Source organism: Solea senegalensis, unplaced genomic scaffold (assembly GCF_019176455.1).
Source record: "Solea senegalensis isolate Sse05_10M unplaced genomic scaffold, IFAPA_SoseM_1 scf7180000015513, whole genome shotgun sequence".
NCBI lineage: Eukaryota > Metazoa > Chordata > Actinopteri > Pleuronectiformes > Soleidae > Solea > Solea senegalensis.
Window position 1 is genome coordinate 1 of NW_025321348.1, and position 18385 is coordinate 18385.

Genomic DNA, 18385 nt, shown 5'->3' on the forward strand with positions numbered 1-18385 from the left:
ATATTGTATATACTATTCTGGACAACTCACTAAAGCAGGTGCGGCGGTCACTCTGCAGGTCGTAACCGTGGCGACACTTGCAGCGGAAGCCCAGGCCGTCGTTGTCGGTGCGGTGACTCAAGACACAAATGTGCTGGCAGCCGCCATTGTGTCTCCCGCAGGGGTTCAACACTGTAAGACAGGACACTTTCAGATGAGACCCACAGACGTCAAAGTGTTGAACAAGACTGACGGACGATTGCAGGTCCACTTCCTTACCAATAGGTTGAAGGACAGGATGAGAGACGACCACGTGACCCGGTTGCTTTGTGGTTCTGTAGAGGAGTGCTGGGCTGCTGCCGTTGAACCTGTTGGCTCTGATGACTCCCATCTTGGTCCAGTCAGTGAAGAACACGTGGTTCTCAAACACGGCGATTCCAAAAGGATGTGGGGACTGGGTGGCGCCATTGAGGACCATTTTCCTGGGAATCGAGGAGAACATGGCGATGATGATGATAAAATGAAACTGGTATCACTATATTTTGATAGTCCATCGTTGACTCCCTACTAGAATTCAGTGTCGTGTCAACAGATAATCAGAAGACACCGATTTATATCTACTGTTCTCAACTGTTTTTCACTTTATTTAGACGTCACATTTACATGCCCAAGTGAAGTATCCCTACTAATAGTCTCGATTTGATTGTCAAGTATAGGATAGTAAACATTATTGTCAACTGACAACTTTCAGTTCACAGAGTAATCAGCAGTTCATGCCGTTTGCAGTCAGTCAACGTCAATGCAGAGACACATTGATCGGCCGACTTTTTTCATTTCGAGCAAATGGAGCAAATGATTTGAAAACTCTCTGCACTATTCGTGCTGCGCGACCTGGCCAACAACTTGTATCTGACTTATACATCATCGTGTGATCGCAGCACTGTAAAAATAGCATCTGTAGGCACTTTTGTATAGGGTCTGAAACACTTGAAGCGCAACTTGTTGTCTACTGATTAGAGCTGTAACCGGGCCTTAAAGGTTAGGCCCGACAAGGCCCGAGCCTGCATGCATACAGCTCTTTTGCCTTCTGTCAAGAATGAGTCATTTATACATTTACATAGGCCACAAAAAATAAAATAAGTCCTCTGTTAACATCGTAACATCTTAGCACTCTAAATAGGCCTTGGAGGAGGAGTGGGTTGGACTCTAGAGAGCTCTAGGTCTCGACTCTCCACATGTGGTGCACCTGCAGCCATGGCTTGCAGAAGAGTGCGAGCATGAGAATGTACGGCATTCCTGTCTGAGTGTGACAACATTCTCACCTGGTTGAATTTTGGCCAGAGGAATGTTGCGATCTTGTGGAGGTTCCTGTATTATCACTTCCGTGTACACACGACAGCTTGCTGAGGGGAGTCCAGGGTTCCCGCTGTGTGCGGTGCCTCCTCCGCATCCACTTTTGCATCTTTCTCGCGCTAATCGTAACACATCAGCTGACCGCTCATTTACAACAAGCCCGGGTTGGGCAAAGATCAGCTCTACTACTGATTATCTGTTGACGTGATACTAAAATACTGTTGATTACTAATAGAATAGAATAGAATAGATAGAATAGAATATACTTTATTAATCCCTTGCGGGAAATTCTTTCGTCACAGCGCTCCAGTGTACAAAGGTAACGAATGTTATAGCAGCAGTTTTTTACAAAGTTAAAAACTATAAAAATAAGTACGAATAGACCTAAGAATAAAATTACACAGTTAAAGAATACAAATAAAATAAGAATAAATTTACAAGTTAAAAATTTCAAGAATATACCTCAAAACTTGCACCTCCCCCTCCCGCCCATATTAACAATATAAGCAGAGGAAATATAAGCCTATTTATCATACAGAAGAATTGTACAGCTTAATGGCCGCAGGCAGGAATGATTTCCTGTGGCGCTCTGTGGTGCAGCGTGGTGGAATGAGTAATAGAGAATCACTATCAAGACAAAGTGTTACCTTGAAACCTTTGACAACAACATTTTGAGTGAAAAAAAAAAAAAAAAAAAAATACTTTACCTTTCCAAACCGTTGTAGGTGACAGTCTCCACGGTGTCAAAGTGGCTGTCAGACCAGTAAACCCTCTGCGTGACAATATCAACGGTAATTCCTGTCGGAGTGCCGAGTCCCTTCTTCACCAGCTCGAGGCGATTGCTGCCGTCCATGAAGGCGCGTTCAAGCTTCATCTGCTCACTGGAGAAGCCCTTGTCTGTGAAGAACATGTAGCTGCAAACAAAAGGATATTAAATGATATATACTGTATGACACTGTATGTCAAGACAAGGTCAAATGTCTTTTTCTTTAGGTGTCATTTTAAAAGTGCTCAGAATGCACACAACTATCAGATCAATACTAACAATACTACTACTACTATTTACTAACAATATTATTATTAATATTATTGTTATTATGAAGAATAATAACGTTGATTCTTAGATGACTTATCAGAGGAAGATACAAGTACACAACAGAGCAAAAACAAAGTCCCAGAGAGAATACAAAAAAACAAATCTTACAAGAACAGTCGATAAAACTGACGAGTAAAATTGGAACAGTCGTTTTGATATGACACTGGTTGTTTCACTCCCTTGTGCATCTTGTTTTACTTTGTAGTTTAGCAACAATTTAGGAAATGAATAATAGTCATTTTGCTACCAACAGTGACATAATTACTTACATACACAGTATTATATAATATAAAACAACTAAACTTAATGCAAAAAGTAAGGCCCTTCCCTTCTCTCCACTCCCAAACTCAGGAGGTATTCTGTTGGTGACCAGTATGAGGAGGAGGTGCCAGGCTGTTGTGGCTGTGTATGGTTCTCCCACATGCTACTGAGGCTCCCGTTTGTTCAACGAATACATTCTTAAATTGCCAGTATACCGATTTAATTTTTTCAAACCACTTTACAGCACACACACACACAGATTTATTTTCTATCTTTTCTTTAATCTAAAATTCTAACATAGACATACAACCAACTTTTCAGTCATGTAATGTCTGTTAAAAGAAATGGAACAGGTTAATAGATAAATTATTCAGCTGGCCCCAATTTAATGAGAAATAAACAGGCTTTCCAAAGATTTATTGCAAAGAAGCATTGTTACAACAAAGAAATAAAGAAGTTTACAACATTAAAATAAAACCAGACATTGTCAACAGGTCCATGTCACCTAATGTTTTAAGCAGATTCCATGTACGCATTTAAACTCACCCAACTGTTGGGTCCAGGGCAAGACCATGAGGTGTCTCCAGGTTTTCGGCCACCAGCGTGACCCGGTTCCCTCCATCGAAGTCACACATGTCGATACGCTCCACCATGGCCTCTAAGACATACAGTTTGAAGTTGATCCAGTCCACAGCCAGGTTCTGGACATTGTGGACTGCAGCAGTCAGAATCTCCTTAATGTTGCCCCCATTATAGTCCGCTGAATATACCTGGTAAAAGACGGGGGTAAAAAAGGGTTGGGATAAAAGGCTTTTCCTCTTAAACTCAAAGTACTGCCATGATGAAAACAACTTTAAATGACCTCACCTTTTTGGTGTACGTGTCACTCCAGAAGACGAGGTTACTGTGCGAGTGGTAGGCGACACCGACCGCATAACCTTTGCCCTGGGATGGCACCAATACTCGGACAAATCGCCCGTGTATGTCGGCCATTTCCACATCACCACCATTTGTAAAAATGAGTTGTGGCAATCCAGCTGGGAAAACACAAATGCTGCACCTTAGAAGTCGATTTTCAAAAACCCGGTAATATTCCTTATAAATATGCATACAATAAAAATAGAGAAGACCCATCTAAGTCAAAAGAAAAGTACAACATACCTATTGATTGTATTACTGTTAAATTCTACTGTGACTTGTACCTGACACGTTGGCTTTGCACAAGTGGCCCTGCTGCAAGAAGTATCCATCAGCACAGCTGCAGTGGTGTGTCCCAGGCCGATCTTCACACATCTGGTCACAGATCCCCCAGATCTGACAGTCATTATAGTCTGGACAGTATAAAAAAAACAACAATTTGGAGTTGCTTTATGGTAGTAACTTTAGCTTCCTTGGATTCAATTAATCTGGGAAAGACCTCCTAACCATCGGGTTGAAGTGTGGCCCTGAAAAATATTGGTCTGACAACCCCGTTGCGTCACCAGGGCGGGGGGAGAGGCCCACGTAAATCGGGCGCCAGGGGTCGGCGGCAATGTTCTAATTGACAGCAGAGCTGAAACGATTAATCGATTACTAAATGAATCGACAACTATTTTGATAATCGAATAATTGGTTTGAAGCTTTCTTCATGATTAAAAGAAGATTTCCGATTGTTTACGCTTCTTAAATGTGAATATTTTCTTAATTTCTTTGCTCTGGATAACAAAGAAATCAAAAAAAGTGAATCATTTTGGTTTGTGGACAAAACAAGACATTTTTTTAAGGTTTTCTGAACATCAAACGATGAATCGAGAAAATAATCGACAAATTCATCGATTATGAAAATAATCGTTAGTTGCAGCTCTAATTGACAGATTACGCGCACAATAAGCAGAAATGTCATGCATTTTGAACGTTTGACAAACCACCCACTAACATTTACGACATTTTTCTTTTAACGAAAACTCACACACGTCTCGTCATGTGTTCGTCAACAAACGTCCGTGTTCATTTCGTCAACGCCTCGTAATCGTTGTGGAAAAAAAAAGGGGCGTCAACTAAATAAATTTGTCATGGTCATCGTTGACGAAAACAACACATACACATACCTTGTGGTCATGTGAACACAGTGGCACATGACCTTTACAGGCAGTACAGGTCACATGGCAACATGAACAACAGGAAAAACAGACTCGGAAAATCACTGATCTATAAATAAATATGCCTATAAATGAGAACATCAACAATAACAAAAAATAACATGGATATTCCTCAAGTTCCTTCAAAATCAGTGTATACCTACGTTATAGATCACTTACCTACACAGGAGCGACTGTCATTGGCTACAGTGAAGCCATCAGGGCAGTAGCAGGAACCTCCTTGAGGCGATGGGTGACAGTGGAACTCACAGCTCAAGGTGGAGCAGCGATCCAGGCCTGTGCGTGTGAATAATTAAACAGAGCGATGCGGTCGTAAAAAAAAAAACCAAGGTCAGGACACTTGAGGTTTCTGCTTGTGATCGCCCCGTGGTCACCTGAGCAGCATTTGAGCCCCAGAGAGCGTCATTATGGGAAATCGTGACCAGCATTTACAGCCATCGTTAGCGGACAATTACCTGAACAATCATGACCATAAAGCAGGTGTGAGGGCAGAGATAAGGAAGGTAAAAGCGGGTGATCATGCGGCACTTTTAACTGCTGACTTCCGAGAAACACGAGTTTCATGCATTAAAGTGTGTCGATCTCTTGCTCCTACATACATTTAAAGCCTTTCAATGACCTGTTGTTGTTTTTTATTACTATCAGGAATAGAAACACAAGTGTGTGTCGTACTGAAATGTAGGTGAATTCATTTTTAATTTGGCAGGAATTGAAACTCAAACAAGTGAACTTGTATGAATTGTGGTTGTTTATTATTTTTTATTACCCGATTGAAAAATCCTTTTATATTTATATATATTTTGGACCACCATGTTTTTACAGTAGCCCACAATGGACAAACTGAACATCTTTTGAGTTTTGATGCCAACTGGAGGGTACATAAATTTGCACGTCACCAATAATGTACATGTGGCAACATTTCACACACTGTACCTTTGTGGAAAATGAAAAAAATAATGGTTTCTGAAAGCTAGAAGTTGCTGATTCACTGTTGTTGAATCAGCAACCTCTCAGCTTAAATATGTTTTATATTGCTCAATTTCAAATTGAACATTTTCTGGCCCTTTTATGGTTAAAATAAGCACAAAGTCCAGACAGACATTTTGAGGCTGAGGTGTTAAAGGGTGAAAAAGGCTGCTCAGGACGGAATTTTTGAGTTCCAATTATGGACACAAACAGAGTCGGGTCACATCCTGATTCATTGAATTCATAGAAAAGGCTCAAGAATATTGCAACGTGCGATGATTCAACAACATACATTAAGTTCCTGCTATAAGGAACTTAAATCAAATTTTTCCTTCTTTTATTTTTTCTATTAATTGTGAAATACATCAAATATATTATGTTTACAGCAATAAAACAAATGCATGGCTATTCTGGGGTTGTATCATCATTTAATCCAGCGCCAGCCTAAGTATATAGCATTTCCTCATCTTACTTTTAATTTTATTTAGTTTTCAGACTAAAGTTCTTCATTTTGTTCTTAAACCATTCATTGGCTTTCATTGTAGTGTCGTTCTTTTTATTTTTACATTAATATTTAATGATGATGTAATATAATTATTTATCATAGTGTACTCTTTGTAGCTCGCTAGTAAAGTCACCATCACGATGAGAATAAATGCATCGTCTATCGTTTTATTTAGTTACTTCATATATGTATATATATATATATATATATATATATATATGTATATATACATATATATATACATATATATACATATATATATATATACACACACATATACACATAGACATACACATACAATACAGTATATGAACTAATTGTACTTGGTGGGTCAAACCAATAACCCAACCTTGCTGGATTATAATAACCTTTGGCTGGATTGGTTGATTTTTGACCTGGCAAGGGGTTACACCAAACTAACAAAATAACCCAACATCACTGCATGAGTCGTCATTATTTACATTATTGCAAAATCTCTGTTGTTTAGTCTAAATGTCATAATGTGTAGGTTTGTGTCACTTACTGCAGGTTTGCTGTGCGGTGGAGTTGGTCTCATCTGTTCCTCCAGGACAGTCGGGGCTGCCGTCACACACTTTGGTCACTGGTATACACGCTGTTGAGCTTGGACACCCCCACTCACCAGGATAACAGTCTCGAGAGTTACTATCTAAAAACCGCGGAAACACACGGGATTATGGGTTACAAGACATTGTTTAAAATGTGATTTTCCTCGAAAAAAGGGGAACACATTCTCTCACCGCATCCTTTCTCATCACTGAAGTCTCCACAGTCGTTGAACTTGTCGCACACCCAGCGCTGAGGGATACAGCGGCCACTGGTGCACGTGAACTCACTACCGCTGCAGCTCTGGTACACTAAGGGATTAACAGACAGATTTGCCAGTTATCCAGGTTTAAGATTTTACCTGTCGTCACCACACCGCAATCAAAACATTAAATTATTTGAGTAAACAGTGTTTAACAGCACTCAAGTATTTGTCATCAGACACTGAGCAAGTTGAAACTGAAATTGATTGGCCCCAGTGATAAGAATGGAACGGCCACCTCCTTCACAAATTAACTTTTCAGAAATTGAGCTGGTCTTAGTTGGACTAACATGCCTGGATAATGTGATTAGTCCAATTACTTCTGCGTGTATATGCTTAGTTGGACTGGAGTCAGACTTTGGCGTTCTGCGCATGAACCACATTTTCTTTGACCCGGAAGTAAACGTAAAAGGAGACGATGTGTAAACTGCAGAAAGCTGTGGAGAAGACCCACTTCTGGACACGTATATGCAAACTCTGCAAATGTCCGATTGCCTGTCTTAGTCTGACTAAGGCCTTAGCTCGATTAAACAGTGCATTTAAACGTACTGAATGGTGAAGTGGTATTTGCACCACTAGTGTGTCCCTAATTCTTAGAGAAATAAACGTGCTTTATGGCTTTTGTTAAACGTCCTGTCCTCCTTACCACAGCCTTGTTCATCGCTGTTGTCGCCACAGTCGTCCCAGTGGTCACACACAAAGGATGTTGGGATACAGTAGCCGTTTGCACACTGATATTGGTGGATGGGACAATGCTGGGTCGCTGTCAATGAAACAGAGTGACGACATTAATAACCCATGAGAAGATCAGTTGAGGGAGCATGAGGAAGCTAAATGAATAATAAATAGCCTATTCTTAAAATGAAAGGGATTTCTGGACATCGACAACTATTTTGATAATCGGTTCGAAGCTTTCTCATGGTTAAAACAAGCTTTCCGATTGTTTAAGCTTCTTAAACGCGTGTATTTTTTTCATTTATTTGCTCTGGACAACTAAGAAATCAGTAAAAGTTGATCATTTTGGTTTGTGGTTTTCTGATATTTCATGGAACAAAAGATTTGAAAAAAGAGAAAATAATCGACAGATGAATCGATTATGAAAATAATTGTTGTTTGCAGCTCTACTACCCATACATTTATAAAGTCAAATTGAAGGGATTCATCTTTTACACTTTACAGAAAGGGTCCCAAGGAGCATTAATAAAGGCTTTATAATGGTTAATAAATGCTTAATTATAGTGAAGTAAAACTTGTACTGTACATACATACATTAATGTGGGACTGTATGATAAGTAACACTTTACTCTAGTACTCTAGTATGGGGCTGGTTATTTTGGTACTATTCCTAAAGGAAATACAAAAAAATACAAACGGTACTGTCCCAAACTGAACTCAGAAGTCACTTATACAAACACACCAAATAATAGGAGCGATCTACTCACTGCAGTTGAATTCATCAGAGCCGTCTCTGCAGTCCTGTAGCCCGTTGCAGTGCTGGGAGTTGTTATAACAGGCGCCGTTAGCGCATGTCTTCTGAGTGCACGGAGGATAGTCTGTGCATAAACGTATGGAAAAAAGACTTCAATGAAAGGTTATCGCTCACCATAAAATCCCACAATATTCTAAATGTGATCATGATCATGTTGGTGCTCTACAGCAGTTTTTCCTCAGCATTTTAAAAGGGGAAACATCTTTTTTTAAAGATAAAAATCCATCTTAACCCAAGTTTCTTAACCCAACCTAAGATGAAAAATCCATCTTTTCTTACGGTTTCCTGACTTTTCCTTCATATAGCCATTTCCAAAAGATACGGTATGTTTTCTTTAAAACTTGACCAGAAGTCTCATACGAAAACAACCACCCACGTGAAAATAAAATGTCAAGAATAATCAGTAGTAAATACACATATCTCTATAAATCTACAATGCAACACACAATCCAATCTACAAAAATAATACAATGTCTATACATCCATGCAGATGTCCACATAAAATGTGCCTATACAACACGATATATATATATATATATATATATACATATATACATATACATATATACATACACACATATACAACACGATATATATACATACACACATATATACAGACACAGTACATACATACACAAAAAATGTGTTTTCCATACAGTTCACATCTTTCATTTTCTGTACCAATTGTTCACTGTAATCAACTTATTATGTGCCATTGGCACAACAACGCATAGCACATCACTTTCTGCACTTTTAATTTACACATAAAAAGATCTTTAGGATAATTCTGGTGAAAAAAAGGAAGTAACAAATGTATTTTTAAAAAAAATTTCACCCCAAAATCTTAGCAAAACTGGGCTCACTGGAATCTGACGATAGATGTCCTACCTAACCGCTCGCTGATATTTTTAGGATGTATATTTTGACAGTTTATCATTTGGCTCTTTTATATGAATATATTTATATGCCTGTCATTTTGTAGACATGGCATTGTATAAACACAGTCCACTGTAAAAGAGATGTTTAATCTCATTGAGGCTTTCTTGGTTAAATAACAACTACCATAGAGAGAAGAGATAAACATTCTTACTGCAGTTGTTCTCATCAGAGTTGTCCACACAGTCCTTCACTCTGTCACATCTGTATTTGCTGGGGATGCACTGACCCTCGTGGCACGTGAACTGGTCTGAGCTGCACGTCCGTCCACCTGCATCAGGGGAAACGTCAGCGGGTTTTGCAATTTCAAACCTTCTTGGGTCAGTATGTTCCTGCTTTCAGAAACTGACCTCTCAACTTGGAAATTCCAACTTTCGACTCAAACTAGAACACACCATGACTCCATTAATTTTGCTATGTATTATTCGTTTTTGGGAGACGTAGGAAGGTCGTCACATCACGCTGACTTACCACAGGCTCTTTCTTCATCTGAGCCATCAACGCAATCTTTCTCACCGTCGCAGACAAATCCCAATGAAATGCATTCGCCGCTTGTCACACACTTGAATTCTTGTGAGGTGCATGTTGGAGTTGCTGCAGAAAAAGAATAATGGGAATGTTTATAGGGGTTTTTTTGGGGGGGGGAGTTGATATATTGACGAGTAAAATCTAAATCACAGGTTTGCTTTGGTGTGTGAGTATGTGTTCTACTGATGACACTCACGACAGTTTAGTTCATCCGAGTCATCTGTGCAGTCTTTAGTTCCATCGCACCTCCAGGCTATGTCTATACACTGTCCACTGGTGCACTGGAACTCAGCACTTCCACAGCTCCCTGCACAAAACACAAACAGAGGGGCAACAAAGTAGATTAAGCAATCATTTCAAAGTCAGACAGATCTTCTGTTTTGAATTTTTAGCCTCAAAAAAACTTCGTTTTTCCATCCACATGTATATTTTACAGGTTTAGTTTAGCGCAGACAAAATGCAGATCGTTGTTAGGGTTTGAACAAGTGAGAGCTCAAAACACAAGTAAAAAAAAACACAAAATGAAAAACAAAACTGGCCTGATCATCAAATAAACCAACAAAAGAGACAAAGAATACATACAAGAGGTACAGGATGGGGCTGACAATCACAATGGAGGGAAAACACAAGTCTACTATAGTGTCTGCCCCAGAAAGAATAACACAGCTAACTTATTTTTGAATATTCTGTTATAAGGCTGGGAAGATATGTAGTACGATGAAAAGGCAATCCATCATTCTGACATGAACCAAGTGAGTTGAGTTGAAAGCCATCACATTCACATACATGAAATTAATTCAAATCCAAATAAAGCCTAAAAGAGGGTTAACGACGGGGATCCTTAGATCTGAGCTGAGAGAACCCAGGTGTTTCCTGTTTTCTGGAGTATGGGAGAGCCGACAAACATGTTGCTATTGTCAAATATGTTGTCATGCATTGGAAATGTATGTACAAAAGGTAAAAAGACCATGAGAACATCAGCCTAGCATGTGAAGACTGGGAGAGACAGACTATAAGGATCTTAGGTGGCAGCAATCACTTAAGGGTGTCGGGCCAGGACACTGTTGTACTGTTCTGATGAGTGCATTAATAAGAGGCAGAGTCCTTTAATACAGTTCAAGCTGTTTATCGAAATTTGTGTGAGGGTGTGTGGTTGCTGCACTACAAGCACAACACAATACTGACTGATTAGAAAATAAAGCACATAGACATAGAAATACACTGAGCTATCCCGATAACAACAGAAATATAGCTACATATAAACAACAGGGATTAGCAATGCAGATTAGCAATACAGCAACATAAACTTCTCAAGTTATTGCTAGTTAGCAGCTAGTTCCACGTCGCTCATTAGTGACTAATTACCCATCACACCACGTAACTGATGGAAAAAAACAACTGCCAGGTCATCAAACAGACCCATGGACAAACCCAAACACCAACGAAGCGCAACACACAAGCAAAACATTGCAACTCACGGCTTCATGGACTCACGCCACAGAGATCCAGCAGACCACCAGCAGAAGACTTCCAGACTTCCAGCAGAAGCACGTCAACAGTGTGTTCAAGGACCCCAATAAGGTGGGAATTCCCATGTGCGGTGATTAGAGAAGCATGCAGAGACGTATGATCTTTTGTACAATATTGACCATGTCAGACAGACTTTAAAATGTGTAGTTATGGGAAAACAGGGGCAGAGTTAAGCCCCAAGTCCGTCCCCCAATTGGGAGACTCTGAGAAAACTGAGAAAAATTGCGAGAAAACTGAACCCTGAGAGAATATATTGATGCTGGACATCAAATTAATTGTAAATGTCACAAACAAAGCTCAAATAATAACTACATGAACTATTATATGTTAAACTTCATACGGAACCGCTGCATGAACCCACTCGCTGCATTTCTGGATCGACATACGAATGGAGTGGGTTCTGGAAAAAGTGTCGGAGCGTCAAAGCATCACGGAGATAAAACGAAAAGAATAAATACAACTGAAATCGGTTTGCCGAACGACAACTGTTTAAAATTGCTCTTACCTCTGATGTTTATCTGTCAAAAGTTGATTTTTCAGCGAAAACTCAGCCGGACTTCCTGTGTTACACTTAAAACATTCCGGGCGTCTCTAGCTGACGTAAGTCGCCCCCCATCCGGGTGTTCTGCTGCTTCTTATTGGCTAACACAGCTGTCAATCAAATTTTCGCAAAGATAGCGGCCTTCTATTGGCTGTAAGGAAGCCAATACAGGCCAGCAAAGAGAGACACAGCTCAATTGAGCCATCTGGTGTTGGTTTTTGGAATGGAACATATAAAGAAGTATTTTATTGAACACTAATGGTGATATAAAAGTGAAAATACAAATGGCACACATTTTGCTGTACTTTCTGTACTAAACCATCTCTAATTTTGTTCTGCTTCACTTGATCAAAGTCAAACTTTGCAAAGATATGATGTTCACATATTATACTTTGATTTGATTGAAAAACTGCTACTGCAGTCTGTTGATTTTTTTGGGTGCCATCTTCATTTACTTTTCACCAGTAACACATGTACTGATATTTACACATCTTAGTAAATCTCACAAGTGATCCATTTACTATTGTTGCACACTTCAATAAAGACGCAGTGTGGCTTCATTCACGTTCTTTACTGGACAGTCTGTATGTTTTCCATGTTGATTTGAACATATATACAGGTACATATCACTGGCTGTTACATTGGCACCATATCTATGGTTCAGTATAAACATATAAACACCCTCTATACCTATCCCAGTAACTTGGCTTAGCAGCTAACGTGGCTCATCATACACCATACAGCCATATTCATCATACAGTTAGCATTAGCTTTAGCATTAGCGTCAGCTTCAATGTTACATGGGTAACTTACAACAAAACATAATTTAAGATGACAGGAATACTCGGCCAACTTCCACCTTTATAACTCTATGGTGTTACTCTTTTATATGTATATTTTACCCGTTTCCCTTCTGCGTACCTGAAAATACACATGGCAATACACATCGTTATATTTCTGTCCAGCCGGATGCAGGTTATACCCTGTGTGCGTCGGCTGTGTTTTCCCTTGACAGAGTTGCTCATTTGCCGGGATACTCCCTCTTGTGGCGTAAAGGCGCCACTACACCCCTGTATTGCCTAATTGCAGAAACTAGAGCACAGTGATTCTTTTAGATGAAACAGAAAATATTAATAACATGAAATATTAAATAACAAAAATATATGGGTATCCCTTTTATAACAATCTGAACTTATTGTCCTCACACTATGACACCCAAAGTATTCAAATAGACCTTGTGGTTGCAGAGATATTTCATTATGTGTCCCATTATTTTCAAGCAGAGACCTACAAATTGGCTTAGGGCTTACTCTTTTTCATTGTTCACACAAGCCTTTCCCACACAATCAACTCATCATCTGTTGTTTTAAGAAGACGAAAGCCTGATTTAAACAACACTACAAAGTTGTGGAAACACATGGAGGGAAGGAAAACTACAAAATAAAACAGAAAACAGAAAGTACTAAAAGTCCAAGAAAACATAAAGCACAACAGAAGGTTTCTTAAAACACTCCACTAGTGAAATTAAAGTGTATTTTACTCTTATCTTGACTAATAAGTTACTACGTTTATGACGGCTGTAGCATTAAAACCTCCAAACATGTGATTCTGGCCTTTAAAGGAGAGTTAATTCTTCACTGTGAATGGACGGTGCATCACTTGACCACACAGGATTTATGTCGGATTCAGCACATCGATGTGCACTTTGTATTGTTTTTAACGCGTCAGTAAAATTTAAGGGATTCTCATCAATGAGTTTGGACCCCATAAAAAATATTGTACAGATGTCTTCTTCTTTTTTTACAGCTACAAAAAAAAGTATTTAGTATTTGCACTGGCATTATTTCAGGATTTCCTTTAAAATCTATCTATCTATCTATCTATGTGCATTTCACACCATATATTTTATTATAAATGTACCAGCCACTATATTAGGTACACATGTTCAACTGCATATCAGCACAAATGTTTAATCTGCCAATCACATGGCAGCAACTCATTGGATTTAGTCATGGAGAAAAGGTGAATGTGAGCTGCTGAAGTTCAAACCGTTTATAAACAGTAAAATGAGGACGAAAATGTAATTAATGTGACTTTCTATATTGGTTGTTGGTCTGATATAATAATCAAGTAACACAAATAATCACTTTTTACAATCAAGGTATGAAGAAAGATCAATTATCTCTGCACAATTTGAAGCAATACCTCTTTTGATGAGACATCAAAAACCTGTGTGCAGGTCATTTCAAAACCATAATGTAACACCTATTTTGCTCCACTAAAGAAATAAAGAGCTTATGAAATGACTCAGTTAAAACCCTGTTGCAAATTTTGATTGACATTTAAATTTGGTTTTATTTAAGATACACAATTCAGGAATTTTGTCCAGTATAGTTACAAATTGTAATTCTTCTTCTTTTAACAGGCTGTTTATAGATTAAATGTATTGCAATTGGGATTAGGGGTAAACACTTACCTTGAACGAATGTGCTTCCATGTGTCAGGAACAGAAGAGACAGAAGGTAAAGACCTTCAAAGGCCATATTTTAATTGTCAGGCTTCCTCTTCAGTTGTCTTATGTTCGAGGTGCTACAGTGCACTTGTTTTAAATCTGCATCCCGACTCTTTACATCAGGAGACAGGAGGACGAAGGGACTGAAGATAAATTTCCTGGAGCAGCGCAGCAGACTAACAGTGTGACATGAGCGTAACGCAGCTTTTTATGGCCGTCTCCTTTTACATAAACTTCATCTAAGATTAACTTTTACCTGTTGCTATGTTGTCGACGTCAGCAAGAAAAATGTGACTTCTCATTTTTGTGTAACAGCAAAATGGGAAGTCATTGAAAGATGTTATTCACACGTCATATGAAACAAAACATGACAGTTTATATACTGCAAACTTTATAATAACTGCAACTTAGAAGTTAAAAAAAATGCAAATATGGTAACCACACTTGGGAAGATCAATTAAAAAGTGGATGCCTATTAAATATAACAGTGGTCAAAGTTTTCCAAATCAAATTCAAAACATCTTAAGACACTTTTCTTACAATGATATTGAATGGCAACGATCATAACAGGAAGTATAAAATGCAGGATCAGTGCGGATTCTAAGGTGAGGAAATTATTATTTACCAAGTTGCATTATACACCAATATTAACTCACTCTTTTAAGATATTAATATAAAGTATATAATAAGCAATCATTGAGCAGCCCATAGTCAAGCGGAGAGAGAACTTGGTTTGAGACTGAAGGGTTGCCAGTTCCAGTGCTGGGGTACCCAAACCCTAAACCAGTAAGACAAAAAAAATAAAATTGACTGTAACATTTATATAATTTTTTGGTCCTACACTTTAGCAGTAGGACATTCTTCATTATTACATAGTTCTGGTATATTATCTGTTAGATTGAAACCGCTGTCAAATGACTCCGTGTTTCTCAGCATAGCGGCGTGAAGATCTCATGTCGCCCGGTGACGCCCTTCTACTGCACAAAACAAGTGATTATTATGTTCTAGATGTTAAGATAGATGGAGGCACACACCACGACTACGACAGTGGGTTCATCTGGTGTCTCACGTCACATTAAAGTTCAAGTCCTGATACAGTCATTTGGCAATTCGTGGACAGAACAACAAAACAGTAGCATTACGGCTACACTGAGCAAAACCTTATTATCACATCACATAAGTGATGACTGGCAGCCACTGCCGCTGCTTACATTTTTATTGTGTTTTTACAGTGTGTCGCCATGTGACTGTGACATTTCTTGATTGGTTTATTGCACCGGAAAGAGGAGGAGTCGTGCATCGCAGCAAAGTAGCTGCACACACTACTTTATAAAAGCTTTATCATTATCTGTATTGGCTGATAATAGGATTATTTTTAGTGGTGGGACTCGATTAAAAAAAATGAATCTAATTAATTAGAGCCTTTGTAATTAATCTCAATATTCGACACGAGAAGCAACATCTTTCAATTTAAATGGATTGTAGTATATGACTTAATCAATAAATATACACATAAATGAGCTTTAACAACAAAACTGTGTTTATTTTCACCAGTGAGTGTTAACATAAAGTGCAATAATTGCATTGTTCACGATGTAGAAACTTAAATTAAAGTTAGCTATATTCAAGCTTTTTCAGGACTTTTTGTAAGCTTTCTATGTCTTAAACACATTTGTTTGTGTTTATTAAAATTAAAAAACAGCGCTTAGCTCAGTATATTCAAGAAAAGTGGAAACAAAATAGTTCCTAGGCATCAAATAAACAGTCCAACGGTTAAACATAAAGTGCTTTTTCTCCCATAAATGGTGTTGAAGCGTTTGTCACAATTAAACGTTTCAGAGTATCAAACAAATTCAAATATTAAACAAAAAGGACCAAAGTAAACACAAGATGCAGTTTTTTCATCAACATTCTCGTCTGGAATCACTCCCTGTAGTTCCTCTCTGACACACTGACCATCAGCGTTATCTGGTCAAGGACACATTCCTATTCATTGTATGTTCATCAGTTTGAGTGTCCATCATTTAGACATACTATAATGTAGTCTGTTCAATCACTCACCCAGACACTGCAACCATGCCCCAAGGAAGACTGGCGCTGAACAGCAGGTGCTGAGGAGTGGCCATCAGTGGGATGAGCAGCAGGTGTGTCGGTAGGATGCAGAAGCAGGAAAGTGTCTCAGCCATGCCCAGCCAGCAGGGGGAGACAGAGACCACGCATACAAATCACAAGAGGGAGAAAACAAAAAAACAAAGGAGACAAAACTGACAGGATTCTTACAGGAAGTGAACAAAGAATGCCTTCTTATAAGTGTGTTTATAAGAAGTGTTTTTTATAAACTAACTAAAAACTTACTTATTCTGCATATCAAACTCTTGTATTCATTTTTAAACTCCATCTACTGTGTTGATCTTGTCCATTTTATTTCATGCTTAGCTTTTTTCCTTTAAGTTTTTATCTGATTTATTTTTATCTCAACTTTTGTGTGTTTGATTTATCAAGGTTCAAGGTTACTTTATTTTTCTGTGGGAGAAATTTGTATTTATCGCCTTATTTAAGATGTGAAGTGACCTTGAGTGTTTGAAAGGCGCTTAAAAACTAAATACATTCTTCTTCTTCTTATTATTATTATTATTGTTATTATTATTATTAATGTTGTTATTATTATTATTATTATTATTATTATTATTATTATTATTATCATTATCATTATCATTATTATTATTATTATTATCATTATTATTATTATTATTATTATTATTATAATAATATGGGGACCCATATTACAAAGGTGGCAAGAGAATTGTGAAAAGAGCAAAAATGTCCATAATGTATCGACCCTTTGACAGCCATATGTGTAACACCGAATATTGTTCTGAACAGGTAAACAATTAATTCCCTAGATGATTGTTAATCGAAAAAAAACTTCATTTAATACATGTTATTTAAAACATAAAGACATAAAACATTTGTTTGGGGACCGAACAAAAATCTCCTGTGACCCATCTGCGGCTTCCAAACCAGTCTTTGGGAAACACTGCACTAAGGTGTCTTTCCATCAGCAAAAAATCTGACTTCTTGAATTATCAGATTTAAGTTTCTATCTATGTGGAAATAGTTCCAGCAGAAACAGTCCTCCACTTAGGGACAGAAGTTAATTATTATTATTACAGTAATGAACTGAAGCATATATCAATGTCGGCGCTCTTTATTTATGGTGCAACGTGTGACATGAGCTTTGGCGCCAAAAACAACAAACAAAACGCTTCCTAACTATCCTAACTACTCCTATGCAAAACCAAAATATAATTCTAATCTTAATCTAACAGAAATGGCAGCCCACCCCTACTACACACACACGATATCTAATAGCAATCGAATTCAAACAAACCAAGTAACCGGTAGAGGCGAGAACCAGCTCGGCTGTTCCTGGTTGTCAACTTCAAATAGTGTGGAATCTCCGGAACAGCCAATCCTCTCCGTGGGCGGGGTCGGCAGCCACCAATCCGTGACCGTCAAGTCTCCTTAGTGTTCAAATTGGCAACATAATTGACAGGCAGACATGTTCTCTTGTAACAAGTCTAAGGATGGAGTTGGATATTATTATATACTTATTTCATTTCTTTGTTCCAACCTCCAAGTGTAAAATGTAAATCTATGAATCACTCTTGACTTCTTGACCAAAGGCAAAAGATGTACTTGTCAGGCAGGCCGAGTTCTGCCGG

At 38.4% G+C, this 18385-nt stretch overlaps 1 protein-coding gene across 1 annotated transcript; it reads right to left on the minus strand.

Annotated features, from left to right (window-relative positions):
• Positions 1–30: 30 nt before the first annotated feature.
• Positions 31–16846, minus strand: LOC122762308 (low-density lipoprotein receptor-related protein 2-like; the record flags this gene model as incomplete). Its single annotated transcript, XM_044017503.1, has 15 exons — positions 16722–16846; positions 10274–10428; positions 10021–10143; positions 9704–9820; positions 8567–8677; positions 7771–7887; positions 7057–7173; positions 6822–6965; positions 4987–5103; positions 3892–4020; positions 3557–3726; positions 3236–3459; positions 2040–2246; positions 259–461; positions 31–171 (listed from the first exon to the last, which is right to left on the minus strand). Coding segments are annotated over exons 1-15 (2200 nt in total), but the record flags the coding sequence as incomplete, so codon positions are not given.
• Positions 16847–18385: the final 1539 nt, after the last annotated feature.